This window comes from Rhineura floridana, chromosome 1 (assembly GCF_030035675.1).
Source record: "Rhineura floridana isolate rRhiFlo1 chromosome 1, rRhiFlo1.hap2, whole genome shotgun sequence".
NCBI lineage: Eukaryota > Metazoa > Chordata > Lepidosauria > Squamata > Rhineuridae > Rhineura > Rhineura floridana.
This window is the reverse complement of record NC_084480.1, coordinates 16,512,991-16,536,422: the sequence shown is the minus strand read 5'-3', so window position 1 is coordinate 16,536,422 and position 23,432 is coordinate 16,512,991. Positions and strand designations below refer to the sequence as shown.

Sequence of the window (23,432 nt, the reverse complement as noted above, 5' to 3'; positions counted from 1 at the left end):
AAAAGTAAATTCTGCTTCTGTTTAGAAAGATTTTAATGGTTGAACTGTTGCTAACCTGTGTTTGGATATTTGTTTTTAAAAGAGCTTGGGATATGCTTTTCCTCAGAAACTAATGAGTTAGACAATGTGAAGTGGATTTTTATGTTCACAGGCACTTTTAAAATGTGGTCATTGTAAGGAAAATAAGCAAAGCTATAATGGAAGGAGTGCAGTAACTAACTGCACAGAATATGAGACTATAGAGAAATGTTTCCAAAATTCAATGAAGATTCACTAACATTTCATTCTGCAATGGAGGAGAGACAAACAGATGGAAGAACCATTGTTTTGTTCTCTTCTGACCCCAAACCTATAATTATCAATTTTGAATAGAGCTTCTCTTGGTTGCATAGCATTCAACAATTTCTGTCTTGCTATATCATTATTTGCTTTTCTTTTGTGATATTATGTCTAAATCAAATATGGCATTTCCTGTAAATCAGTGACTCACATCTTATGAACTTCTCTAAGACTTCTTTCTGAGGCACACAGGTCAAACTTAACTCCACCTTCACTTTGGTGGCAGAGAGGTGCCCTCCTGTTTTAAAATGGTCTCTGCAGGTTTCTGGTTGCACTTCAAATTGTACGGTTTAGAAACAAAAAATGCTAAAAAGAACCAAATGGCAAAACAGGAACTGCTGCCTTGTGGAGAACTGGAAACTGTTCTGCCAGTTTGAGGAACGTGTGTTAAGAAAAGCAGGCTATAAATTTTAAAATAAACCACTGGTGAAGGCAGACTGGGATTTGATCTGATGTGTGTGCCCTGAAGTACATTGAGAACTCATTTTTTTATCCTTTTTTTTCTCATTTTGCTCAAATAGGCCCATAATTGACTTCAAAGATCTGGAGTTCCTCTAGTTACATGGCAGCCAGTTATTTGCTTTCTACAGTTCCAGGAATAATTCTTGCTATGCTTGATGCAGGGGTCACAAATATTGGCTTGCTTTGGTACTCAGCCAAAATGTGTGTTTGCCAGTGCCTTACTTCTCCCCTCCGCTCCAGATGGAGAGATCACAGTCTTCTGACATCATTCTGAGCTTGAGACCCAGCATATGTATGGGGGAGTGAGCCCCTGCCACCCTCCTCACCTGTGGAGAGGAATGGACATTCATCCCCATTGCACTGAGCCTCAGACACTGAGAAAGCAGGAAGCCTTCACTGCCCGGTTCAGTAAGAGTCCCTGCTATTATCCAGTGCTTCTGAAGTCAGCCTAGTATTGCACAAAGTCCTCACGCTTATATAGAGGCCCAGAAGAAAGACTGGGCTCCTTGTTTCTGTGCTCATGCAAAATATATATTTGCCATTGATGAGCTGGCTAGTGTATTTGTGGGTGCTTTGTTGGATAGATCTTCACCAGAAGGAAGCTCCAGATTGGAAGGCCATCAGTTTCTATCAGCCTTATCCAGTCATAGTTGGCATATGATGGTCATGCTTTATTTCTGACCTCATTTGAAGGATAAGTACATTCTAAGCTGTTACTTTAGCGATGACACAAAACCATTCCAAACAGTTAAAAAAAGATGATCATGCATAAAGATCATTCTCAGATATTGTGTGCAATTTATTTTGCTTTGGATTTTTGTTGTGGGAGGGGAACTTGTTACTTTCTAGCCTTTGTAAGTAGGTTGTGTGGCCACCCAGAATATAAGTGATGACAGAGGGCTAGTTGAGGCATATGGCATTCTTCTCCATGTAGATGTCCTTAGACTCCTGTGCACCTGTGATCACATGAACAGTTTGAACCATAAGGAAACAGAAATACATTTGTACCCAGTTCCATGCAATAGCCCTAATCCCAGCAGCTCTAGAATTGCTAATAATGAGAATATCAAGTAACCGGATATATATTTACAGCTAATTTATATATTGTTTCTCCTTGAAGTCACAGATGAGCCCACTAAGAGGATGCAGTTCAGAGTCTTAATTGACTCTTGAAATTTTAAACAGTTGCATCTTGACACTTGATTAGTATTTCTGTGGCATATACATTCTGGGAAACTGTTGTGATATATTTCACAGAGCAACATCTGTGCCTAAATGATGGGATAGTGTTTGAACTCAGATTTTTTTTAAAAATAGGAAAACCTATTTTGATCATACAGCCCCTCTACATCTGTTCCCTGCTGCTACTGTGAGTTTTCTTGGTGAGCATGTCACCAGGATGTGTATGCTTCCACAGAATCTCTGTCCTAGTTGCAGAATATGCCATTCTGGGAATTTCAGATTTCCAAAAAAATTCTGTGTGTTTTGGTTGTAGAAAATAACTTGAACAGATGAGACACGTCTGAAGATGAAATTTGTCCAGTGGAGTGTGGTTATAACTTGTCTGTCTCCAGTGAGCCAGACCTCTGTGAAGGAAAATGGCCTGTGCGCCCCTTGGATACTTATGGTGCTTTCCCTAATAACAGAACTGAAAGACAGGAGTGTGTGTAGTCCTTGGAGTTGCAGGCAATCACCATAACTATCTTTCCATCATACTCTCTTTTCTTCAAGTAATTGCAATATGCAAATTCTTTAGAAAATCATTCAGATTGTCAAATTGTTTACATAATTATTTTGAGTTTAAGATACAGATTTGGCAGCAAACTTTGAATTTGGGAGCTCTGCCAGTTAACTTTCCACTGAAGAACTTGAGCTGGGCTGTTGTCCAGGTTCCTCTGCTAACTTGTGAGCAGGTGAAGAATAGGTTGATTTGTGGCTTATAGGTAGAGGACAAGTCCATTTCATATGGATTTATACATGGAAGTTGGTGGTTCTAACCCAGTTGAGTTTAACTTGCATTGGGCCGCGTCTTGTTTCAAGTGCCCAATTATGTCTGAACTGCTTGTGCATTGCTGGTATTTTTTGTTAAAAAACAGATTAATTATATGCATAATTATACATATAATGCTTATGAAAGAATCAAGACCCATCCTGTACCATATTTCTGCATCATAATTTTATAAGATAGTATTTTATAGGGTTATTGTCTTTGTTGTAGGTTGTATGTTATGTGCTGTGAGAATTGTTTGTATTTTTAGCATAAGGGGTCCGCTCACTTCTCTTTGAGATTAAGGAGCAGTATGGGAATTAGAAAAATCTGTGTAGATAAAATGGACATGGGGATTTTCACAAAATTCCATCCCTGGTGTGGCTATTGATGGGTGGATGATTCTGGACAAGGACATTGGACAAGAAAAAATCTTGTCCTACTCTCTGATTCTGTGCAAGCTTTGGGTCTATTAACAATTCATACTAAATCTCCAAGCGGGCCTGTTGATTAGAGTGTGGGAGATCACTTCATAATTACATGCAACTGGATTTTTTTATTTATTTAATTTATTTTACATTTATATCCCATATTTTCTCCCAGGAGCGCAAGGTGGTGTACAAACATGGTTCTCCCCCTCCCAATTTTATCCTCACAACAACCTTGTGACATCAACTTTTATAAGCTGTCAGCCTACCGGATTAAGACAGAAGGTGTGTCCAATGCCTGGGGAGGGGAGGAGACTGTAGAGAACTCGGGATGTGTGTTGATTTGCACATGAACACTGCAGCACAAAGTGCTACTGGTTTGATATTTTGTACGGTGCACAGGGGTGGAGGTGGTAAAAGTTGACTTTCAGGCTCAGCTGGCAGTTTCCCTTTCATTAGGCAGCAGATAAAGCTCACTCTCCTGCCCATTCATGGCTGGCTTGCCTAAGTGGTTGTTCTTAGTGTACTAGGTTATCCTATCTAAGAGTGAGTGGTGCAAAGTCTTTGTTGTCTCTGTTGTGATTTTTACATTATAAATTACAGTCCTGGAATCTGGGAAACTCCCTGATAGTATTTGGCAGAGTAACTGTGTGTATTTAACAAATAACTGTATTAGGAACCACCACAACATTCATAATGCAGTGTTAGTGAAGGTATTAATTTACCTTCTTTGTAAGTTTTGTTCTGAGGGGCCAGAACCAATTTTTCTTCTGCTTTGGTGTGTATGTGTGCAGAAGGCATCAACTAGGGAAGCCCCAACTAATGATGGAACAAATTATGCATTCAGTTTCCAGACAAAGGAGATGTCTTTATTTTTAGCACTTCCCTGACTCTTGCATTACAAGTCTTGTACCTCTCTCCTTGAATCACAGCCTTGGAACATGTTTCCCTAATTCCTCAAGTACAAAGATAGCAATGTCTCTGGTCATGTGCAGGAAGAGGTGCAGGGTTCTGGTCTGATCTAATCTATAAGCCCCTCCCCATAATGCCTGGTGTGTGTGGCAACTCTCTTTATTACTCAGGGCTGAATCTTGGAGAACCTTTCACTGGCCTTCCCTCCCCTTCAGTATGTTCTACGAAGGTCATGCTGCTCGTTAGGCACTGTTACTGTCCTTTCCAGTGTTTGCCAGAGAACCCCCTCTCCAAATGCTACCAACTACTATATGTTGACTGATTTCAATATATGGCCATGTGAAATATTTCTTCACCATGTTAGTATAAAACAATTAATTGTACCCCATGTTCAACAGGTTACAGGCTTCCTGCTGGTTGCCTTCCAGTGCAGCTGCTCAGGAAGTTCCACTGTAACTTCCACTGCTCTGGGAGCTAGGATTTGTTCAGTTTTCAGCTCTGACCGATATTTGGGAAGGAATTCCTCAGATCAGATCGACTGTTGACCCAGACCATTTATGCTACCTCCCTTCTTCATGTGGCTTGATTCACATGATTGAGTCAGCTTGAAGTTGTTTGCTTTAAGCACCTTTCTGGGATCATAAGAAGAGCCTCCTGGATTCAACCCACAGGTCATTCTAGTGCTGCATTCTGTTTCCAGCTGTCGCCATCCAGAGTTTTCTGGCAAGCCCAAAAGAAGAGTATTACAAGCGTGATGACTTGTGGCACATAGCTTTTGGTCCGATTTGCATGGGTTGGTCTGTAGTGAATTGGGTGAATGATCCTGCGTCACTGTTTGAGATGGGAAGGTTGTGTATAAAAATATTTGTCCATTCCCTGAATACTTACAAATCCCTCTTTCCAGTTCACCAGTAGCAGCTTCCCCTTTTCCCACAGTCTCCACAAGCTTTGGAGAAGAAGCAGGGCAGACTCGGCTTGCTTCTAGCCTTCTCCAAAGCCCCTCAGGACATGAAACAAAGCCTGGCTTCCTTCCCAAAGTCCCGTGCTGTCCAGCGTGAAATGCAACAAGACCCCAGACTTCGGATTCCTCTGGCATAGGGCTTGGGGAGTATGGTCTAGGTTGCTGAAGAGGGCAAAAAGCACGTCCCCCTGTATTAGTAATTTTAATTATGTTTCTGTTAAAACACTTAAGTGGTTTAGTATATAATCAAAATACAATTATAGTCAATACACAAAGTACTAAAAAGAGCAGCACTGTAAAAAACACTTTTGAAGCAGCAGCCCATACAAGCAGCAAATAATTAAGTGTTAAAAGCTTGTCTCTCTATACTATATTTTTGTAAGATGTTATGCCATCATGACGTCACATAGTGTGATGTGTGGGCATGGCAGCAAAGCATTTTACAAAAACATGAAGACCTAAATCAGCTGCAGTGAAAGGGGCAACAGGAACGAGGGTGGTAGTGGCGGCATCATGAAGGCCGAGCAACAGGTTTGGTGATCCACGGAGGGGACGGGGAGCATTGGTGACCCAGACTGGGTGGGAGCATTGATGAGCAAAGCGAGCAGGAGCAGAGCCCCTAGTGAAATAAAAAGTTCTTCAGTAGTAGATGTCTTTAAAAAATAAAGGGTGTTTGATGGATCCCCACAGGAAGGGCATTCCATAGTTTTGGTGTCACTTTTGAGAAAAAACTGGGCCTTGTACCTGCCTGTCTAATCTCACTTTCTGGTATTTATTTTATAACTCAGGCACATTTGTACAGGAAGAGGCAGTCCTTGAGGTAACCTGTTCCTAGGCTGTTAAGGGCCTTAAAGTGATCAGAACGAAGTAAGCCACTAGTAGGAAAAAATCCAAATTAAGTGATCTGGTTATCCAGCTTGAGATGTCGTGCCATTCTGTAGTATCTGGCTGTTGCCTCCATAACTCCAGTGCCTACCAGGATAGCTCTCTTGAGCCAAGGTTTCCCAAGCACAGCTCCAGAACCTCCTTCAGTATGAGAACTCTGGAAGCTTTGTGGTAGTAAGAAGTCTGAACGTATGCAAAGTGTTTTTCCTTCACCACTAAGTAGTCATAGCCAGGAGTCACTTAGAGATCAAAATTTCCAAGCAGCTGTGAATGCTGCTTGAAGGGAAATTAGTTGGGGCTGGTGGAGAGAATAGAATAGAGCAGAACACACCACTGAGAATAGGCTCCTGTGCCCTAACTCAGTCATGTTTGGTTCTCTAACTCTTCCTGCAGTCTAACTCCTCTAAGCTTGAAAGATCGTTTACGCGATCAATGTCAGTGTAGTTGTGACCCTTCTGTCTGAAACTCTCACCTTCCACTACTGGTGCAAACAGCTAAAAGCTTGGCCAAATTGCATACTAGGACTACCTGGATGGTCTGCCAGTTTCATGCTCAGGGAGAAAAATAATGCTTTCAGACATGAACTAAATACCACCTTCCTCTCCCCACAGTGCTGCGAAGGTTCGCTTTTTTACCTGCTCAGGGCCGTCCAGTCGTCTGCTGTTCCTACTTTGTTTCTGCTTCAATGCTTTTTTTTTTTTTTTAATCCAGTTTAACTCATTCAATTTAAAGGCGGGCTATAGATCTTTAAAATGAATAAATTAGCGGAGTCCTCTTTCTGGTCTTATTGATGATCTTTGCCTAGTAGGGATCACATACTGAACAGGATATATAGCCAGTCAGAGTTGACAATGCTGATATCACTAAAGCCAGACAAAGCAGTATTACCCTCATTCTCAGCTCGTGAATCTTTTTGCCCTGTTTCACAGCCATGCCCAAAAAGTTACTGAAAGGTGCTTTTTGCTACCGCTGAGAATATTAATAAGAAATGCTACCTCTCTTTCTGGCTGAGCCTGTTATACATTCCTTTTTAGAACTGAATCAAGCAAACATATCAGTGCTCCTCTGATATATACAACTTTTTTTAAAGTCCTTCATCCCTCTTAGAGATGTGAAGGCCTGGGAAAAAATCGGAAAAATTCAGAAAAAAACAATTTCCCCCGTTTTCCCCCTGAGGCCCTTTTTGTTTGTTTGTTTTCTGAAAAATTGGAAAAAAAGAAGAAAGAATGGATTATGGAATGTTTTATTTTAGCATGATGAATAAAATGTTTCATTGAATCTTGGTCCCCCTCTTTTTCTCAGTTCTTTTTATGGGGATTTGTTTATTTATTATTTGATTTATATCCCGCCCTTCCTCCCAGCAGGAGCCTAGGGCGGGAATGGGTGTTTTATGTCTGCTTCACACTGTGGAGGACTAGCAGAGACATAAATAATTTTCTTTGTTATTAAAGTTGATGGTTTCTTCTGTTTTTTTTAAAATTGTTTTTTGCCTGCTTCTCATAAACTGGCAAAACGAAAGAGGTTCCTTACAGTTCAGGAGCTTGTAGCTCCATTTGTTACCAAAAAAAAGTAAACATTTACAAAAGTAAATTCAATTTGTAATAATTGTTTGCATAAAATGTACTTTTAATATACCAAATGTGATAATTTTATGCCAAACCAACTTGTACATAATTACATTTTATATTCCTGAAGAAACAAAGTGACTTTCAATCTGTAAAAAGTGCTAATATTGCATTTTTTCCATTTCCCCCCAAATTTCCGCTCCCCCCCCCCCCAAAAAATGTTTTTTTCCATGGCTTCAAAATTCCTGAAATTTTACATCTCTAATCCCTCTAGAAAATTTTAGTGGTGGAAGTTGTTTGTAGTAAATGAGGGTTGCTCCTAGCTTGAATTTGAGTGAGTTAACCACACTCTGCCTCTTTTTTCTTTCTATCTGTGGAATATTTCTAGCTTTAAACTTTTCCACAAGTGTCTTTGGTTATATTTCCATACTAAGACATTTATAGATTTACCCTTCAAGTCAGCTAGTTGATGACTTCTGCATAGGTTGGGCTGATCCTGCAATATATATATTTTTATGTATTGTGGGTAGGAATGAGCATATGGTGCACAAACATTATTTGCTAGGAAAGTGCAAACTCTGTATTAGAATAAATTATTCATACTAAGCAGATTTGTATGCATTTGTTTTACATAAACTCAGCTTTCAACACAGATGCTTTCAAAGAATTTGATATTTTATGGGACAGTGATTGGAGGCAGAGGATGATGGAAGAAGGAAAAGACATTGAGATGTGACATAGTAAATAATGGGATTGAATGGCTGACAATAGTCACCCATCATGGAGTGGGGCACTGAAGTTCTCCACTCCAGGCTTGACCACCACCTCAGCTAAAAAACGTTATTAAGTTATTCTCTGTTTTTGTCATTCCTACATTATCAAGATTGGGTACCCACATGAAGTTATAAAATAAAATAAAATAAAATAATCAAATTGTGTTTTAAATTGTTTTTTAAAATATGTGTTTTAAATTGTGTATTTGTTTTGATGTTTTTGATTGCTGTAAACCGCCCAGAGAGCTTCGGCTATGGGGCGGTATACAAGTGCAATAAATAAATAAATAAGACATCCTGCAAGCTTAAAGGGGGAGAGACAGAGAAGATGGAGAGCACCTCCACCTGCAAAATAGGATTAGGTATCAGAAAGACTTGCCTTCCCCACCCCCAAAACTCTGCCTGTGTATTTCCAGTGCTCTCATGGAATCCTGGCAGAATAGAATAGCACCACAGGTTGTAACCTAATGTTCAGCAGGTTAAAAGGGAAAAGAAGGAATTGGACTTGGATAACGTGCACTCCAACCTCAATTCTTTCCTCCAAGGATGCAGTGAGGGATTGACCTTGGAGGACATGCGCCCTCTGGTCCGTATCTCTGATGGTCCAATTCCCTCCTTCCTGAAGTATCCTTTATACTGCAAGGAGAATAGCTCCTTAAAAGATCACAGCAGGAGAGTCTTGGCCTCGGGTATGCACCTTGTCTGAGCCCAATTCTTACAATAATACTGCCACCAAATTTTTAAAACTATCCCTGCTTATTCCCTCCACCTTATGGCACACGTGGGTGACTAAACTTGGGCATCCTCAGTCTGGTCTTTTATGTTTAGATGCTGATGAAGAAATGAGGAAGTAAGAATGAAAACCAGATGAAAAGGGACTGGTAAGGTATTCATTTTAAAAAAAAAAACAGTCAAGGGAGGAGGATCATGTTTACCCGCCAAGGTCTTGCTTAACTATTACTGAGAAATTTCATGTTTGTTGAAACAATGGGAGTATTTAACTTACAGTCATCCATATGTGTACATATATCTTAGAGGGTGGATACATTGGAACATCATTTCTTTGACATCTCTTTCTGTGCTCTGCATCCAGTATTGAGCATATAGTTCAATGCTCTGATAAAGAAATATAAGCTGCCATAGACTGCTACATCCAGGAAACATTTTTCATGTTCATGGATGTGGTATTTTAGGAAGGACATTTTGTTTGCTTGTATTTGCCAGCTTTCTCTGGTTCGTCAGCAGTGGCCATTCCTGGACAGTGATAGCCTGTCCTCTGTAGTCCATGGATTGATATCCTCGAGGCTGGATTACTGCAGGGCTCTCTATGTGGGGCTGCCCTTGACCCTGGTTCAGAAGCTCCAGCACGTGCAAAATGCAGCAGCCAGATTGCTGATGGGAGCACACGGCTGACAATGTGTGACACCACTTTTAAAACATCTGCACTGACTACCCATTCAGTGCTTAGCCAGGCTTAAGGTCCCTGTATTCATTTACAAAGCCCTGAACAACTTGGGTCCAGGGTGTCGGGATTGCCTGAACCCTTACGTTCCAGCTCAGTCACTGAGATCATCTGCAGGAGTGGCTTTGGTCATCCCCCAAGTTGATGAGGCTCATTTAACATCAAACACAAAATTGAGCCTTCAATGTCGTCAGCTCAGTTCTCTGGAATGCTCTGCCAACAGAGATTCAGCAGGTGCCTTCTGGTTAACTTTTAAGCGTCTGCTGAAAACCTTTCTGTTCCATTAGGCTTATGCAGGTAATTAAGAATTTCTTTTTTTTGCAGCAGCAGCAGTTGACGTTGGTTTTTATTGTATTTTTAATGTTTTTATTCTATGGTGGTTGTTTTTTAAAGTGTTGTAAACTGCGTTGATGTTTTAATGAAGTAGCAGCATACAAATATTTTTATAAATAAATAAATTGGTGGTCTCCCTTCTCTCTTCCCACCCTGTACCATTAAATAGATAATTACCTATGTAATACAGTAGTCTAGTTAAGTGCTTAGCTCTATTCAGATTGTATAATTTTGAATGGATGAATGAATGAATCTTTATTGTTCAAAGCCATAGGCCACCACAATTAAACAGGCATAAAAAAATACAAAATACATATTAAAACATCATATTACAATAAAACACAGTTCTTTAGCATAAAATGGAAGAGCAGCAGTACAATTCAAATAAAATTTCCTCTCCTGGAAGATGACCAATCCCATATCTTAATGCATAGATGCTACCATCAAAATTTTATCAAGTTACAATAAAAAGTGTTAACTACCTGTACTCTTGTTCCATTCCTGCTCAGATATGTTTCTAAAACTTTTTCAATGTTGTGTCCTCTCTAGACTTTTTTTCTGTAGTGTGGGCAGTTACTTTTAATTACGTAGAAGCAAGTGGGAAGTGACCAGTTGTTTGACACTACAAAAGTATGGATTAGGGACAATGGCATATGTGCAGCCTTGGGGGGGGTGCTGATTCTCATATGTATTCTGAACCATATGTATCTGATTAAGCATGTTTGGAGACAATGTTTTGACAATAAATGAGGAATGCACAGATTAACATAGTTCCCCACCCCCCAGAAAACTGTGTCTGTTCTCTCATCACAACTCTCACATGTGGCAATCTCTCACATGTCCAGGGACCTGGAAACAGTGTGTGGGAGATGCAAGTTTCTCTCATTATAGCCTTGTGCTTCTGCACCCAGGAGAGTGTGCTGGAAGCAGAAAACATCTAGCATGTGACTCATCATAGTTTAATACTTTATCAGGCTGTTAGATGGCATGGTGAAGACATGATTAATAGAGAAGACAAGGAAGACGGCAAACATGAAGGTCAGCCAGTGGAAATACCTAAGAAGGTTAATGGCCTTTGTTTTGGCCAGGCTGTCTTCACTGTAGTCTCTTGCTTCTGTATCTTGCGGCCCAGTTCCTTACAAACTAAACTCATTTAGCATTGATTGATGACGCATTCAGAAGTTTCAGGTGTCGGAGGCTGCAGCTTCCTCTTGATAGCAATTCCTTCTCTCCAAATAACAAAGGAGAGGTTAACCTTGGAGACTGTAGAGTCAGCTTTCCTTTTAAAGTCCCTTTAAAAAAACAACCACCCAAAACTTCTTATTGGTCCTGTTGTGTTGGCTTTTGACACGGCAGAGAGATTGGGGCTTGCATTTTTCAGAGATGTTCCAAAGTACCTGCATTCTTCCTTATGAGGAACCAAAAGCCAGTAAATAGGGTGTCTTCAGATGGGAGGCTTAATTCTGTACTATATTGTATATTTAGTTTTCAACTGCACAATCCAGTGCTTGTCGACTCAAAAGTAAATCCCATTGAGTTCAATGGGGCTTACTCCCAGGTAAGTGGGTATTGAAATGTCTTGGTTTTGGCAATCCCCACGTAGGGAGATGGTGCACAAAGACCCTGTCTGCTGTCTTCATTCCTGGGGTATCCTAAGTAGAGTAGCAATAGAGGCTACCTGCATTGGGAAGGGTCATTGTGTTATGGTCTGTGTCATTCATCCCAGGGTCCTGTGTGCAAAGTAAATTGGCAGAAGAAGGGGCAAAAGGGCAGGAAGACAATCTTCATCCCTCCCCCATTGTGTTTGTTTATCACTTGCTACATTTTTATACTGCTGTAGAAAGCGGGTCTGATAACCCTCAGTTAAGTTACACCAAGCTTAGCATGGGCAGGTGCCTGCTATGTGTTTCCTCCTCTTTGGCTTTCCCTGCCCATTAGCCATATTAATGTGTCCAGAACTGTACAAATTTGGTCTCAATTTTGATGGTGGTGAGTCGGCTGTACGGGCAAGTGAATTCTTCCCTGGGTTAGAGGCAACACTAAGACTTGGTATTGCAGGTGGTGCTCCCACAGCTGCGGGGGAAAGGGACTTACAGACAGACAGACACACACACACACAGAGAGAGAGAGAGAGAGAGAGAGAGAGAGAGAGGCATAGGACAAGCCTGTCAGCCCTCCCTCACTTTCGTATACTTGGACCAGGAAAAAGCCAAAATCTGTGCAGGAAGCTCTTTTTTTGTGTTTGTTTTTTGTCTCCTTTTCAACATTTGCTGCCATCTGGCAAGATATTTTTTTTGGGAGGGGGTCAAAGAAGATGTTGCTTCTGCTGTAGAATCTTACACATTTTTACTGATAATATTCACTCATTTCTTTTGATGTAATAAGGGCAGTAGGCTTCAGTCTCCCAGAAGGAATAAAGGATGTTGAAGTTGTACTCGCAAATTAAGTGAACAACTTTTGCTCAAGTAATTTGCCAGACTGTGACACAATGTTCTTTCCATGCTGCTGATGTCAGCTGAGTCTCTTTCAGGTAGAAGCCAGGCTGGTAGAGAGCTTTCTGGACCCAGGAAAGAGCCCACATGTCTCATATGGTCAATGAGGCTACCACTGATGAGGTTTAGTTACTGATCTGATGGGCAAAGATGAGGGTTCCTCATAATTCTTGTTCATTACCAAGTTTTCTCTGTTGAGAACTTGATTGGATCGGATAATAGGACTTTGCTGGCCAGGATGATTGCCCTGACCCATTCACATTTCTGCTAGCTGAAAATTCTGCATAGGAGTGTAACCACCCTCCTAGCAAAGTCTTCCAAAAGTAGGGAATGGTGTACCTATGCTGCCAGAAGTTGAAAGTACATCAATAGTTGATACCACTAAGGTTAATGGTAGCAAGTTTAATGTCTCTAAGAGGAATCGTAATAGGGCTTCCCATAATCTTTTACAGGAATACCCCGCATTAACATACGCAATGGGACCGGAGCATGTATGTAAAGTGAAAATGTACTTAAAGTGAAGTACTACTTTTTTTCACTTATCGATGCATGTATAACCGATGTAAATAACACATTTATAACTAAAATAAACATAAAATAAAATAAACCCTTTATGAAGAAGGGTATACCTTTAATGTCAGCTGGCAGATGCAAAATGGATGAACGAAAATTTACATGTATTGTAGGAAGGATGAAGGAGAGGGCATATCTTCTACTTCATAAGTCGAGTCATCAAGGGCTAGATGCTTTCTTGCTGGCGATTTGGATGGACTACCTGAAGTAGGAGTAGGGCTTGGGGCTGATGTCGATGCTAGAGATGGACTTTCAGTGGATGTTGATGGTCTGGGAGATTGACTGGGTGCTGCTGCTGGCCTTTTACGAAAGTATGTGTCTAAGGAGGTTTGAACTGTAGCTCTTTTCTTTTCCCTGTAGATTTCTTTGTAAGAGGCATAAGCCCCCAAAATGTTAGCATTGACTTCGGAACTTCTTTCAAAGTCCCTATCATGCTTTTCAAAAAGAGCCATGGCGCTATCAAGATGATGGAAAGCTTCCAAGAGAATTTTTGAAGTTAGGCCTTCAGGCTGTTCCATGGTCTCATCCTCATCCGGCACATTTTCTTCTTCTCCTCTTCAAGTTCCAGAAGATCTTCATTGCTGAGGGGTTCAGTATGGGACGCCATAAGTTCAGCAACATCTTCTGGCTCCACTTCGAGCTCTAACTGCCTTGCCATCTCTATAATATTTTCAGTAACATTAGCTACAGGATCTTCAAAGGCTTCGACATCATCAACAAACTGTGGGCATAATTTTTTCCAGGCCCCTTTCATTGTTGTTTCCTCGATGTCATTCCAAGCATCTCTTATAGTTTTGATGCAATCCAAGATGTCGTAGCTTTTCCATAACTTCTTTAGGACTTCTTGCCCTGTCCCCTCTTCATTTTCTATTGCTGCAATACACTTACTGAAGGTTCTTTTCAAGTAGTTCAACTTGAAGGTGGCTATGACACATTGATCCATGGGCTGCAGGAGTGAGGTGGTATTCGGTGGTAGGAATTCCACTCAGATGTTAGGGTTCAGTTCATCTAACCTTCGAGGGTGGCCAGGAGCATTGTCTACAAGGAGCAAAATTTTAAAAGGGATATTGTTGTCCTTGCAATAGGCTTTCACCCCTGGTACAAAGCAGGTGTCAAACCAATCTTCGAAAATGGCTGCAGTCACCCATGCTTTTCTATTAGACCTCCAATGCACTGGAAGTCTAGCTTTAACGTAGTTCTTCAAAGCTCTAGGGTTTTGCCAGTGATAAATTAGCATAATTTAGCTTTACCAGAGGCATTGCCACCTAACAGAAGGGTTATTCTATCTTTAGCTGCCTTGTAGCCTGGCATTGTTTTCTCCTCTCTTGCGATGAAGGTTCTTGCAGGCATCTTTTTCCAGAACAGCCCCGTCTCATCCACATTAAAAATTTGTTCCTTGGAGTAGCCTCCCTCTTCAATAATTTTGGCAAGGTCGCGTGGATAGCTTTCTGCAGCCTCAGTATCTGCAGCAGCTGCCTCTCCTTGCACTTTGATGGTTATGTAGGTTAGACCTCTTCTTGAACCTATCAAACCATCCACGGCTTGCAACAAATTCGGCATCCTTCGCTGCCTCACCTTTCTTAGCCTTCAGGTCATTGAATAGGCTTAAGGCCTTACTTGGAATTATTGCCTGGCTTACAGGAACCTCGCGTGCAGTCTGATTTTCTATCCAAACTATTAAGTCTCTCTCCAGGTCTGCAACAACGCTATCCCTTTTTCTAATTTTTGTTGTGTTCACAGGTGTAGCACTCTTAACTTCTGCAAGAATTTTTTCTTTGCTCTTCATGACCGTGTTAACTGTAGTTCGAGTGAAGCCTAGCCTTCACCTATCTCAGCTTGAGAAACACCTTCATCAGACAGTGTAATCATTTTAAGCTTCATATCTAAGGTAATAGATTTACGACTTTTCTTTGTATCTTCCATTATGTACTGTAATACTGTACAGTACTGTACTACTGTACTGTACTGAAGGCAAGGGAAAACAATATCAATACACACACACCCCACACACACGCTATTGGTAGTCACAAGCAAGCAGTGGCAAAAGCCAGAACTAATGATGGGCAGAGACAGAGAGAAAAGTATTCAATTAAAGCAGGAAAGGAAGATGGGACAATGGGGGACAATGGAGAGGTATAAAATGGGACAATGGAGAGGTATAAAATGAAATCAGGGGGATTTACAGTACTGTAAAGAGCACAAGGTGCCCCCCCACAAACACACACACACTGCCACCGCCGCCCTAGGCCGGGGCAGGCAGAGCTCCGATCGCTCTGTACTGTACAGAGTAAAGTACAGTACTGTACTGTAGTAACAATTTAAAGAATTTAAAGAAGATCTTTACTGTACTGTACTGTAAACGAGAACCTTCAGGTCAGCAGACGCTCAGAGTCACTCTGATCGCTCTGAACGCTACGGGAGACGACGCTTCGCAACGCACGTGGCACGCAAGTTCGGATGTTCCGTCAGTGTCCGTAATTGCAAAGCGCGTGTACATTAAGTGAGGTATGGTGGAGTATGGAGCATGTCCGTAATTGCGAGGGTCCGTAAAATGAAGGTACGTGAATCGGGGTATTCCTGTATTACAAAATTCTCAATTACAAAGAAAAAAGCAACATCAGCATATAAAAATAATGTAAGTAAATAATATGTTCCTTTCATTGTACTTACAAATTTTCAGCATCCATAGTTACATTCTGTTGCAAATGCCTGTTACAAATATTAACAAATTCCAGTTTCAGGTAAAATCCCTTTTACTAGTGACACTTTTCCTACCTTTTCTAAACCAAGCCAAGTGCTTTCTCAAATATAGCGTATTCCGTTCTCTTTTCAACCAAACATTTGTCTGCAGATCTTGTGCATTCTTCATTTGTCACTGCAGTTGTAAATTATTAAGTTACCCTCAAGTCCTTATTTTTCAAATAGTATTATATCCTTAGTGTTTCTTAGAAGAAATCGTAGTGGTGATGGCAATAGTGATAATGTGTGTAGCAATTTTCCTAATAATCTCAACAATTTCCTTCCAGTAACCTTGAGTTTTTAGACATCTCCAACACTTACTTGCTTACTTGTTTATTAGATTTATATCCTACCCTTTCTCCCAGTAGGAGCCCAGGGTGGCAAACAACAGCACTAAAAACACTCTAAAACATCATAAAAACAGACTTTAAAATATATTACAACAAAACATCTTTAAAAACATATTAAAACAAAACATCTTTAAAAACATTTTTTTAAAAAAGTTTAAACATATTAAAAAGCAATTCCGATACAGACTGGGATAAGGTCTCTACTTAAAAGGCTGGTTGAAAGAGGAAGGTCTTCAGTAAGTGCCAAAAAGATAACAGAGATGGCACCTGTCTAATATTTAAGGGGAGAGAATTCCAAAGGATAGGTGCCACACAACACTTAAGGTCCATTTCCTATGTTGTGCAGAACAGACCTGTTAAGATGGTATCTGCAGGAGGCACTCGACTGGATATATAAGAGGTAAGACGATTTTTCAGGTATCCTGGTCCCAAGCTGTACAGGGCTTTGTACACCAAAACCAGAAACTTTGAACTTAGCCCTGTAGCTAATAGGTAGCCAGTGCATTTTTTTCAGCAATGGGGTGACATGTTGGCGATACCCTGCACCAGTGAGCAGTCTCGCCATTGCATTTCGCACCAGCTGCAGCTTCCGGACCAACCTCAAGGGCAGCCCCACATACAGCTCATTACAGTAATCCAGCCTGGAGGTTGTGCATGGGCAACAGTGATCAGGCTATCCCAGTCCAGAAACGGCTGCAGCTGACTTACTAGCCGAAACTGGTAAAAGGCAGTCTTAGCCACTGAGGTCCCCGGGGCCTCTGATGACACAGATGGATCCAGGAGCACCCCCAGACTACAGACCTGATCTTTCAGAGGGAGTACAACTCTATCCAAAGCAGGCAACTGACCAGTTATCTGAACTTGGGAACCACCAACCCTAGTCTTGCTAGGTTTCAGACTCAGTTTATTAGCCCTCATCCAGCCCACCACTGACTTCAGGTAGCAGTCCAGGGCTTGCACAGCCTTTCCCGATTCAACTGTTACAGAGAAATAGAGCTGGGTATCATCAGCATACTGCTGACACCTTGTCCCAGATCTCCTGATGACCACTCCCAAGGGCTTCATATAGATGTTAAACAGCATGGGGGACAGGATGGTAGCCCACAGCACAGCTGCCAGGGGGCCAAAAGACAATCACCCAGTGCTATTCTCTGAAAACGACCCCGAAGATAGGATCAGAACCACTGTAAAATAGTGCCTCCGATACCCATCTCACCAAGTCAGCCCAAAAGGATACCACGGTCAATGGTATCAAAAGCCACTGAGAGATCAAGTAAGGGTAACAGGATCACACTCCCCCTGCCCTTCTCCCGATAAAGGTCATCCATTAGGGCGACCAAGGCTGATTCAGTCCCATAACCAGGCCTGAACCCAGATTGGAATGGGTTGAGATAATAAGAACATAAGAAGAGCCTGCTGGATCAGGCCAGTGGCCCATCTAGTCCAGCATCCTGTTCTCACAGAGGCCAACCAGGTGCCTGGGGGAAGCCCGCAGGCAGGACCTGAGTGCAAGAACACTCTCCCCTCCTGAGGCTTCCGGCAACTGGTTTTCAGAAGCATGCTGCCTCTGACTAGGGTGGCAGAGCACAGCCATCATGGCTAGCAGCCATTGATAGCCCTGTCCTCCATGAATGTGTCTAATCTTTTAAAGCCATCCAAGCTGGTGGCCATTACTGCATCTTGTGGGAGCAAATTCCATAATTGTAACTATGCGCTGAGTAAAGAAGTACTTCCTTTTGTCTGTCCTGAATCTTCCAACATTCAGCTTCTTTGAATGTCCACGAGTTCTAGTATTATGAGAGAGGGAGAAGAACTTTTCTCTATCCACTTTCTCAATGCCATGCATAATTTTATACACTTCTATCATGTCTCCTCTGACCCGCCTTTTCTCTAAACTAAAAAGCCCCAAATGCTGCAACCTTTCCTCGTAAGGGAGTCGCTCCATCCCCTTGATCATTCTGGTTGCCCTCTTCTGAACCTTTTCCAACTCTATAATATCCTTTTTGAGATGAGGTGACCAGAACTGTACACAGTATTCCAAATGCGGCCGCACCACAGATTTATACAACGGCATGATGATATCGGCTGTTTTATTTTCAATACCTTTCCTAATTATCGCTAGCATGGAATTTGCCTTTTTCACAGCTGCCGCACACTGGGTCGACATTTTCATCGTGCTGTCCACTACAACCCCGAGGTCTCTCTCCTCATCAGTCACCACCAGTTCAGACCCCATGAGCGTATATGTGAAATTAAGATTTTTTCCTCCAATATGCATAATTTTACACTTGTTTATATTGAATTGCATTTGCCATTTTTCCGCCCATTCACTCAGTTTGGAGAGGTCTTTTTGGAGCTCTTCGCAATCCCTTTTTGCTTTAACAACCCTGAATAATTTAGTATCGTCAGCAAACTTGGCCACTTCACTGCTCACTCCTAATTCTAGGTCATTAATGAACAAGTTGAAAAGTACAGGTCCCAATACCGATCCTTGAGGGATTCCACTTTCTACAGCCCTCCATTGGGAGAACTGTCCGTTTATTCCTACTCTCTGCTTTCTGCTTCTCAACCAATTCCTTATCCACAAGAGGACCTCTCCTCTTATTCCATGACTGCTAAGCTTCCTCAGAAGCCTTTGGTGAGGTACCTTGTCAAACGTAATCTATTTCATCCAGGAGTACTTGCAATTGTTGTGCCACGACTCTCTCAATCACCTACCCTGAAAAGGGGGTATTTGCAACCGGGTGGTAGTTATCACAAACCAATGGGTCCAGGGTGGGCTTTCTTAGGAACAGTTGGATCACCGCCTCTTTCAGTCATCTACCCTATGCTGGAAATGCACTTCATCAAGATTTGTCATTAACCTTTTAATTTTGATTAATTTTAAAGGAGATAAATATTACTACTTTAAAACCATTTTCCTTTAAACTGTAGGAATTAAATTCATTTACAAAAATAGCCTCTCACACCATCCCACAATAATTATTCCCCCTAGTTTTAAACCTTGATTTTTATTTTTGCTTTTCTTTCTTGAATCATTTAGCCCCAATATATTTTAGATAATTATCCTTTAGAGTTCTGTAATTGTGAAGTTAATTTTTCAAACCAAGTTAGTTGTCTGTTAAATTACTTTGTAAGGCAAAATGAGGTTAACAGGTACATTACTTGAAAACATTCAAACCATTGAATTCTATTGTTCAGTTTTGTGCAGGTTGATCATATACTGCAAGACTGTACCATCTTAGAAAAAACTGATACTTAACAAAAACCTGCATTTTCCCATTCTAAATTTGAAACATTGTCAATACAATTTGAATACAGTTATTATATATGACGCTACTGGAACAGTATCTGTACTCAGCTGGAGCTGAACCTTTTTCTAGCTCATAAAAAAGAATAAATCACAGGATTATCAGAGATATGAAGACTATCTAAGTGTTGTTGTACCATGAATATAACACCTTTAATGAGATCTCCAAACCATACCGTTCTTGAATTGCTAGTAATTTTTGAGAAGACAAAACCATAGAGGAAATCCTAGCAACTCCACTGCCATAGAATTTTTAGAGTAGGAGTTCTCATACCCACCCACCCATGCTTTGTTTTTAGATACTGCTTCATATACTGTTCTGACCCTTCTACTTCTGTTGATAACATTTTACTGTGTTCTCCCATATTTCTAACTTTTCCCCTGAGATGGCAGCCATAGGTAAGCGGGAAAACAAAAACAGTAATTTGGGGATTAGATTAATTTTTACTAAAGCAATTTTCATTGTCCATGAACACTTAAATGTAGTGTAGACCAAGGGCTTGAAATAACCTTGTCATAAGTGAAGCGTTTGTGTGTAATCCAGAAAATGAAATTGTTCAAGAGAAAATGAAGTTGGTTCAGAAATGCAGCTTCAGAATACCATCATCCCATTGGTGTTGGGTGTGGGTTGGTGTAATCCTATCAGACCTGTCCTGAAGCAGTATGTTTCTTATCAGAATATTTTCAGATCCAATTCACAGTAATCCCCAAATTACTGTTTTTGTTTTCCCGCTTACCTGTGGCTGCCATCTCAGGGGGAAAGTTAGAAATATGGGAGAACACAGTAAAATGTTATCAACAGAAGTAGAAGGGTCAGAACAGTATATGAAGCAGTATCTAAAAACAAAGCATGGGTGGGTGGGAATGTCTACTCCAGTATGAACCTCCTTGTAGTTTTAGGATCAGAACAGCCCTGCTTCCTGTTCCATCATATTTGGAAGCTAAAGAAGGGTACATGGTTTTAAATGTAATGGTTTTGTATTTTAATAATTAATGTGGAATTTTTATTGTTTTAATTATATACTTGTAAACTGCCCCAGGATCTCATTTGACAACGGATGGTTTCAATATAAAATAAATGAAAGGATTTGCCCCAGCAAGATGCAGGGCCTTCTCAATCTGTCTTTCAGGAGATGGAATGACTTTATTTATTTATTTATTTATTATACTTGTATACCGCCCCATAGCCGAAGCTCTCTGGGCGTTTTACAGTAACTAAAAACAAATACAATTTAAAATACATCTTTTAAAAAACAATTTAAAACACAATTTAAAAATTTAAAACAATATAAAACACATGCTAAAATGACTTTCATGATGTTTGGCTCAATCCCTTCTGAACTTTCACAAGTAGATGAACCTTTTAGTTTCAGTATGCTTTTGGTTGATCATATAAGGTTATGTTGGCTTTTCTGCTGATGTTGATTTCGGATATTTTTTTATTTTATTGTAAACAGCTTTGATTTTTTTTAATGAAAAGTGGCATGTACAATTTTTTAAATCTCCTGTTAAGTGCAGTAACCTTCATGTGACTTCTATTCTTTCATTGCTATATGGGGAAAGAAATGAAAATGTCTGGTGCACCGTTGATCAACGTGTTTTTGCCTTTAGCTAATTACTTGAAAAGATTTCAATGAAAAGCTGAATGTTGATATAGTGCAATGGCTTAGAAGTTGCTCTGAACTCTGTGGAGGAATAGAACAAATACAGAAGATAAAAGCATTTGCTATTTGAAAACAGTAATTTGGAAAATGGAAATGGGCTGCCTTCAAGTCGGTCCTGACTTACGACGACCCTGTGAATAGGGTTTCATGGTAAACGATATTCAGAGGTGGTTTACTGTTGGAAGAGGCTTGTAAATAGTCACTCACCTGTGAAGAATGGCATCTGAGCAACCAGGAAAAGAAGCTTTTCAGAAAGTTGGCTCTTTCTCTCTCCTTCAAGTTGGTATATGACTTACACAGCTTTGTGTGGCTGGGCAGGCTGCTAAAAGATTTCTGTGAGCTTTGTTTCTTTTATGAATTAATTTGCTAGGCTCACTTCGAGCTCATTGTAATAGCAACCATCTATTTTGAGGAAACTGTTCTCACCGTAGTGTTATGATTTTTGCCAGGGAAAGTATTTCTGCACTGATCTATCTGAAGAGTGGGGGATGTTGTGGAGCAGAGTAGCATCACAAAGCAATTTAGAGGCTGTTTCTTTTTCAGTTCAAGATTCTTTACTAAAGCACTTCTTTTTCTGTCTTGTTTTCTCAATTCAGGTTGCAAAATAAAGGCACTGAGAGCCAAGACTAATACATACATCAAGACCCCTGTCCGTGGAGAAGAACCCATTTTTGTGGTCACCGGGCGCAAAGAAGATGTAGCCATGGCCAAAAGGGAAATTCTTTCTGCTGCTGAACACTTCTCCATGATAAGAGCTTCACGCAACAAAAATGGCCCAGCTCTGGGAGGGCTGTCTTGTAACCCCAACCTACCAGGCCAAACTACAGTCCAAGTCAGGGTGCCTTACCGTGTTGTTGGGCTGGTGGTTGGCCCCAAAGGCGCTACAATCAAACGAATTCAGCAGCAGACTCATACCTACATAGTTACTCCCAGTAGAGACAAGGAGCCAGTCTTTGAGGTTACCGGTATGCCTGAAAACGTAGATCGTGCTCGCGAAGAGATAGAAATGCACATCGCCATGCGCACTGGAAACTACATTGAACTGAATGAAGAGAATGATTTTCATTATAACGGTACGGACGTGAGCTTTGAAGGAGGGAACCTGGGATCTGCCTGGCTTACTTCCAACCCAGTACCTCCTCCAAGCCGCACTAGGATGATTTCTAATTACAGAAATGACAGCTCCAGTTCTTTAGGAAGCGGCTCCACTGATTCCTACTTTGGAAGCAATAGGTTGGCTGACTTCAGCCCAACAAGTCCATTCAATACAGGCAACTTTTGGTTTGGAGAAACATTGCCTTCTGTAGGTGCAGAGGATCTTGCAGTTGACTCTTCTGCATATGACTCCTTGCCGACGCCTTCTCAAACCATCTGGACACCCTTTGAACCCGTTAATCCACTCTCCAGTTTTGGTAGCGAACCTGCTAGTAACGTGAAGGCTCCGCAGAGAGAGAGTCAGCCATCCACTCCTCGTCTATCGCCTACATTTCCTGAAACCTTGGAACATCCACTGGCAAGGAGAGTCAGAAGTGATCCACCCGGTACAGTCAACCAGGTTGGCCTTCCAATCTATATCCCTGCTTTTTCAAATGGTACCAATAGCTACTCTTCTTCCAATGGTGGTTCCACGTCTAGTTCCCCTCCAGAGTTGAGACGGAAGCACGACTGCGTGATATGCTTTGAGAATGAAGTAATCGCTGCCCTGGTTCCGTGTGGCCACAACCTGTTCTGCATGGAATGTGCCAATAAGATCTGTGAAAAAGAAGCACCAATGTGTCCAGTTTGCCAGACAGCTGTTACTCAGGCGATTCAGATTCACTCTTAAATATATAGAGATATTATATATGGACTTTTTAAACTCTTAATGGCTTGGATGTAATGGTACCCCCTAAGTAAACTTATAATGAACTCAGACTGTTATTGGGCTTTCTTGAGATTAGGCTAATGTTATTAGAAACGCATGTACTCTTTTTTTTTTAAAGGAAAAAAAGGCATGTACAGTTAACACTAAGCCTAGCCAATCTTTCTCTATATTGGTTTCAGCTGTGATATGGTAGGAAGGTCAAGGAACTTAGTTCAGTTTCAGAACAGGATAGAGCATGAATGCTCACAGGCTTTCCAGATGATCTTGACTATGTATTGATGGTGATGGGCATGACAGTCAAAAAAGCCTGGTACAGCCCTGAACGTAGAAACT

General features: G+C 41.0%; 1 protein-coding gene across 1 annotated transcript in view; it reads left to right on the top strand.

Annotated features, from left to right (window-relative positions):
* The window catches only part of MEX3C (mex-3 RNA binding family member C), a 48,143-nt gene extending 24,996 nt beyond the window's left edge, over positions 1-23,147 (top strand). The window contains exon 2 of the mRNA XM_061614625.1: positions 21,832-23,147. Within this exon, the coding sequence (XP_061470609.1) occupies positions 21,832-23,060 (1,229 nt within the window). The 3' untranslated portion in view covers positions 23,061-23,147. The remainder of the gene's footprint in view (positions 1-21,831) is intronic.
* Positions 23,148-23,432: the final 285 nt, after the last annotated feature.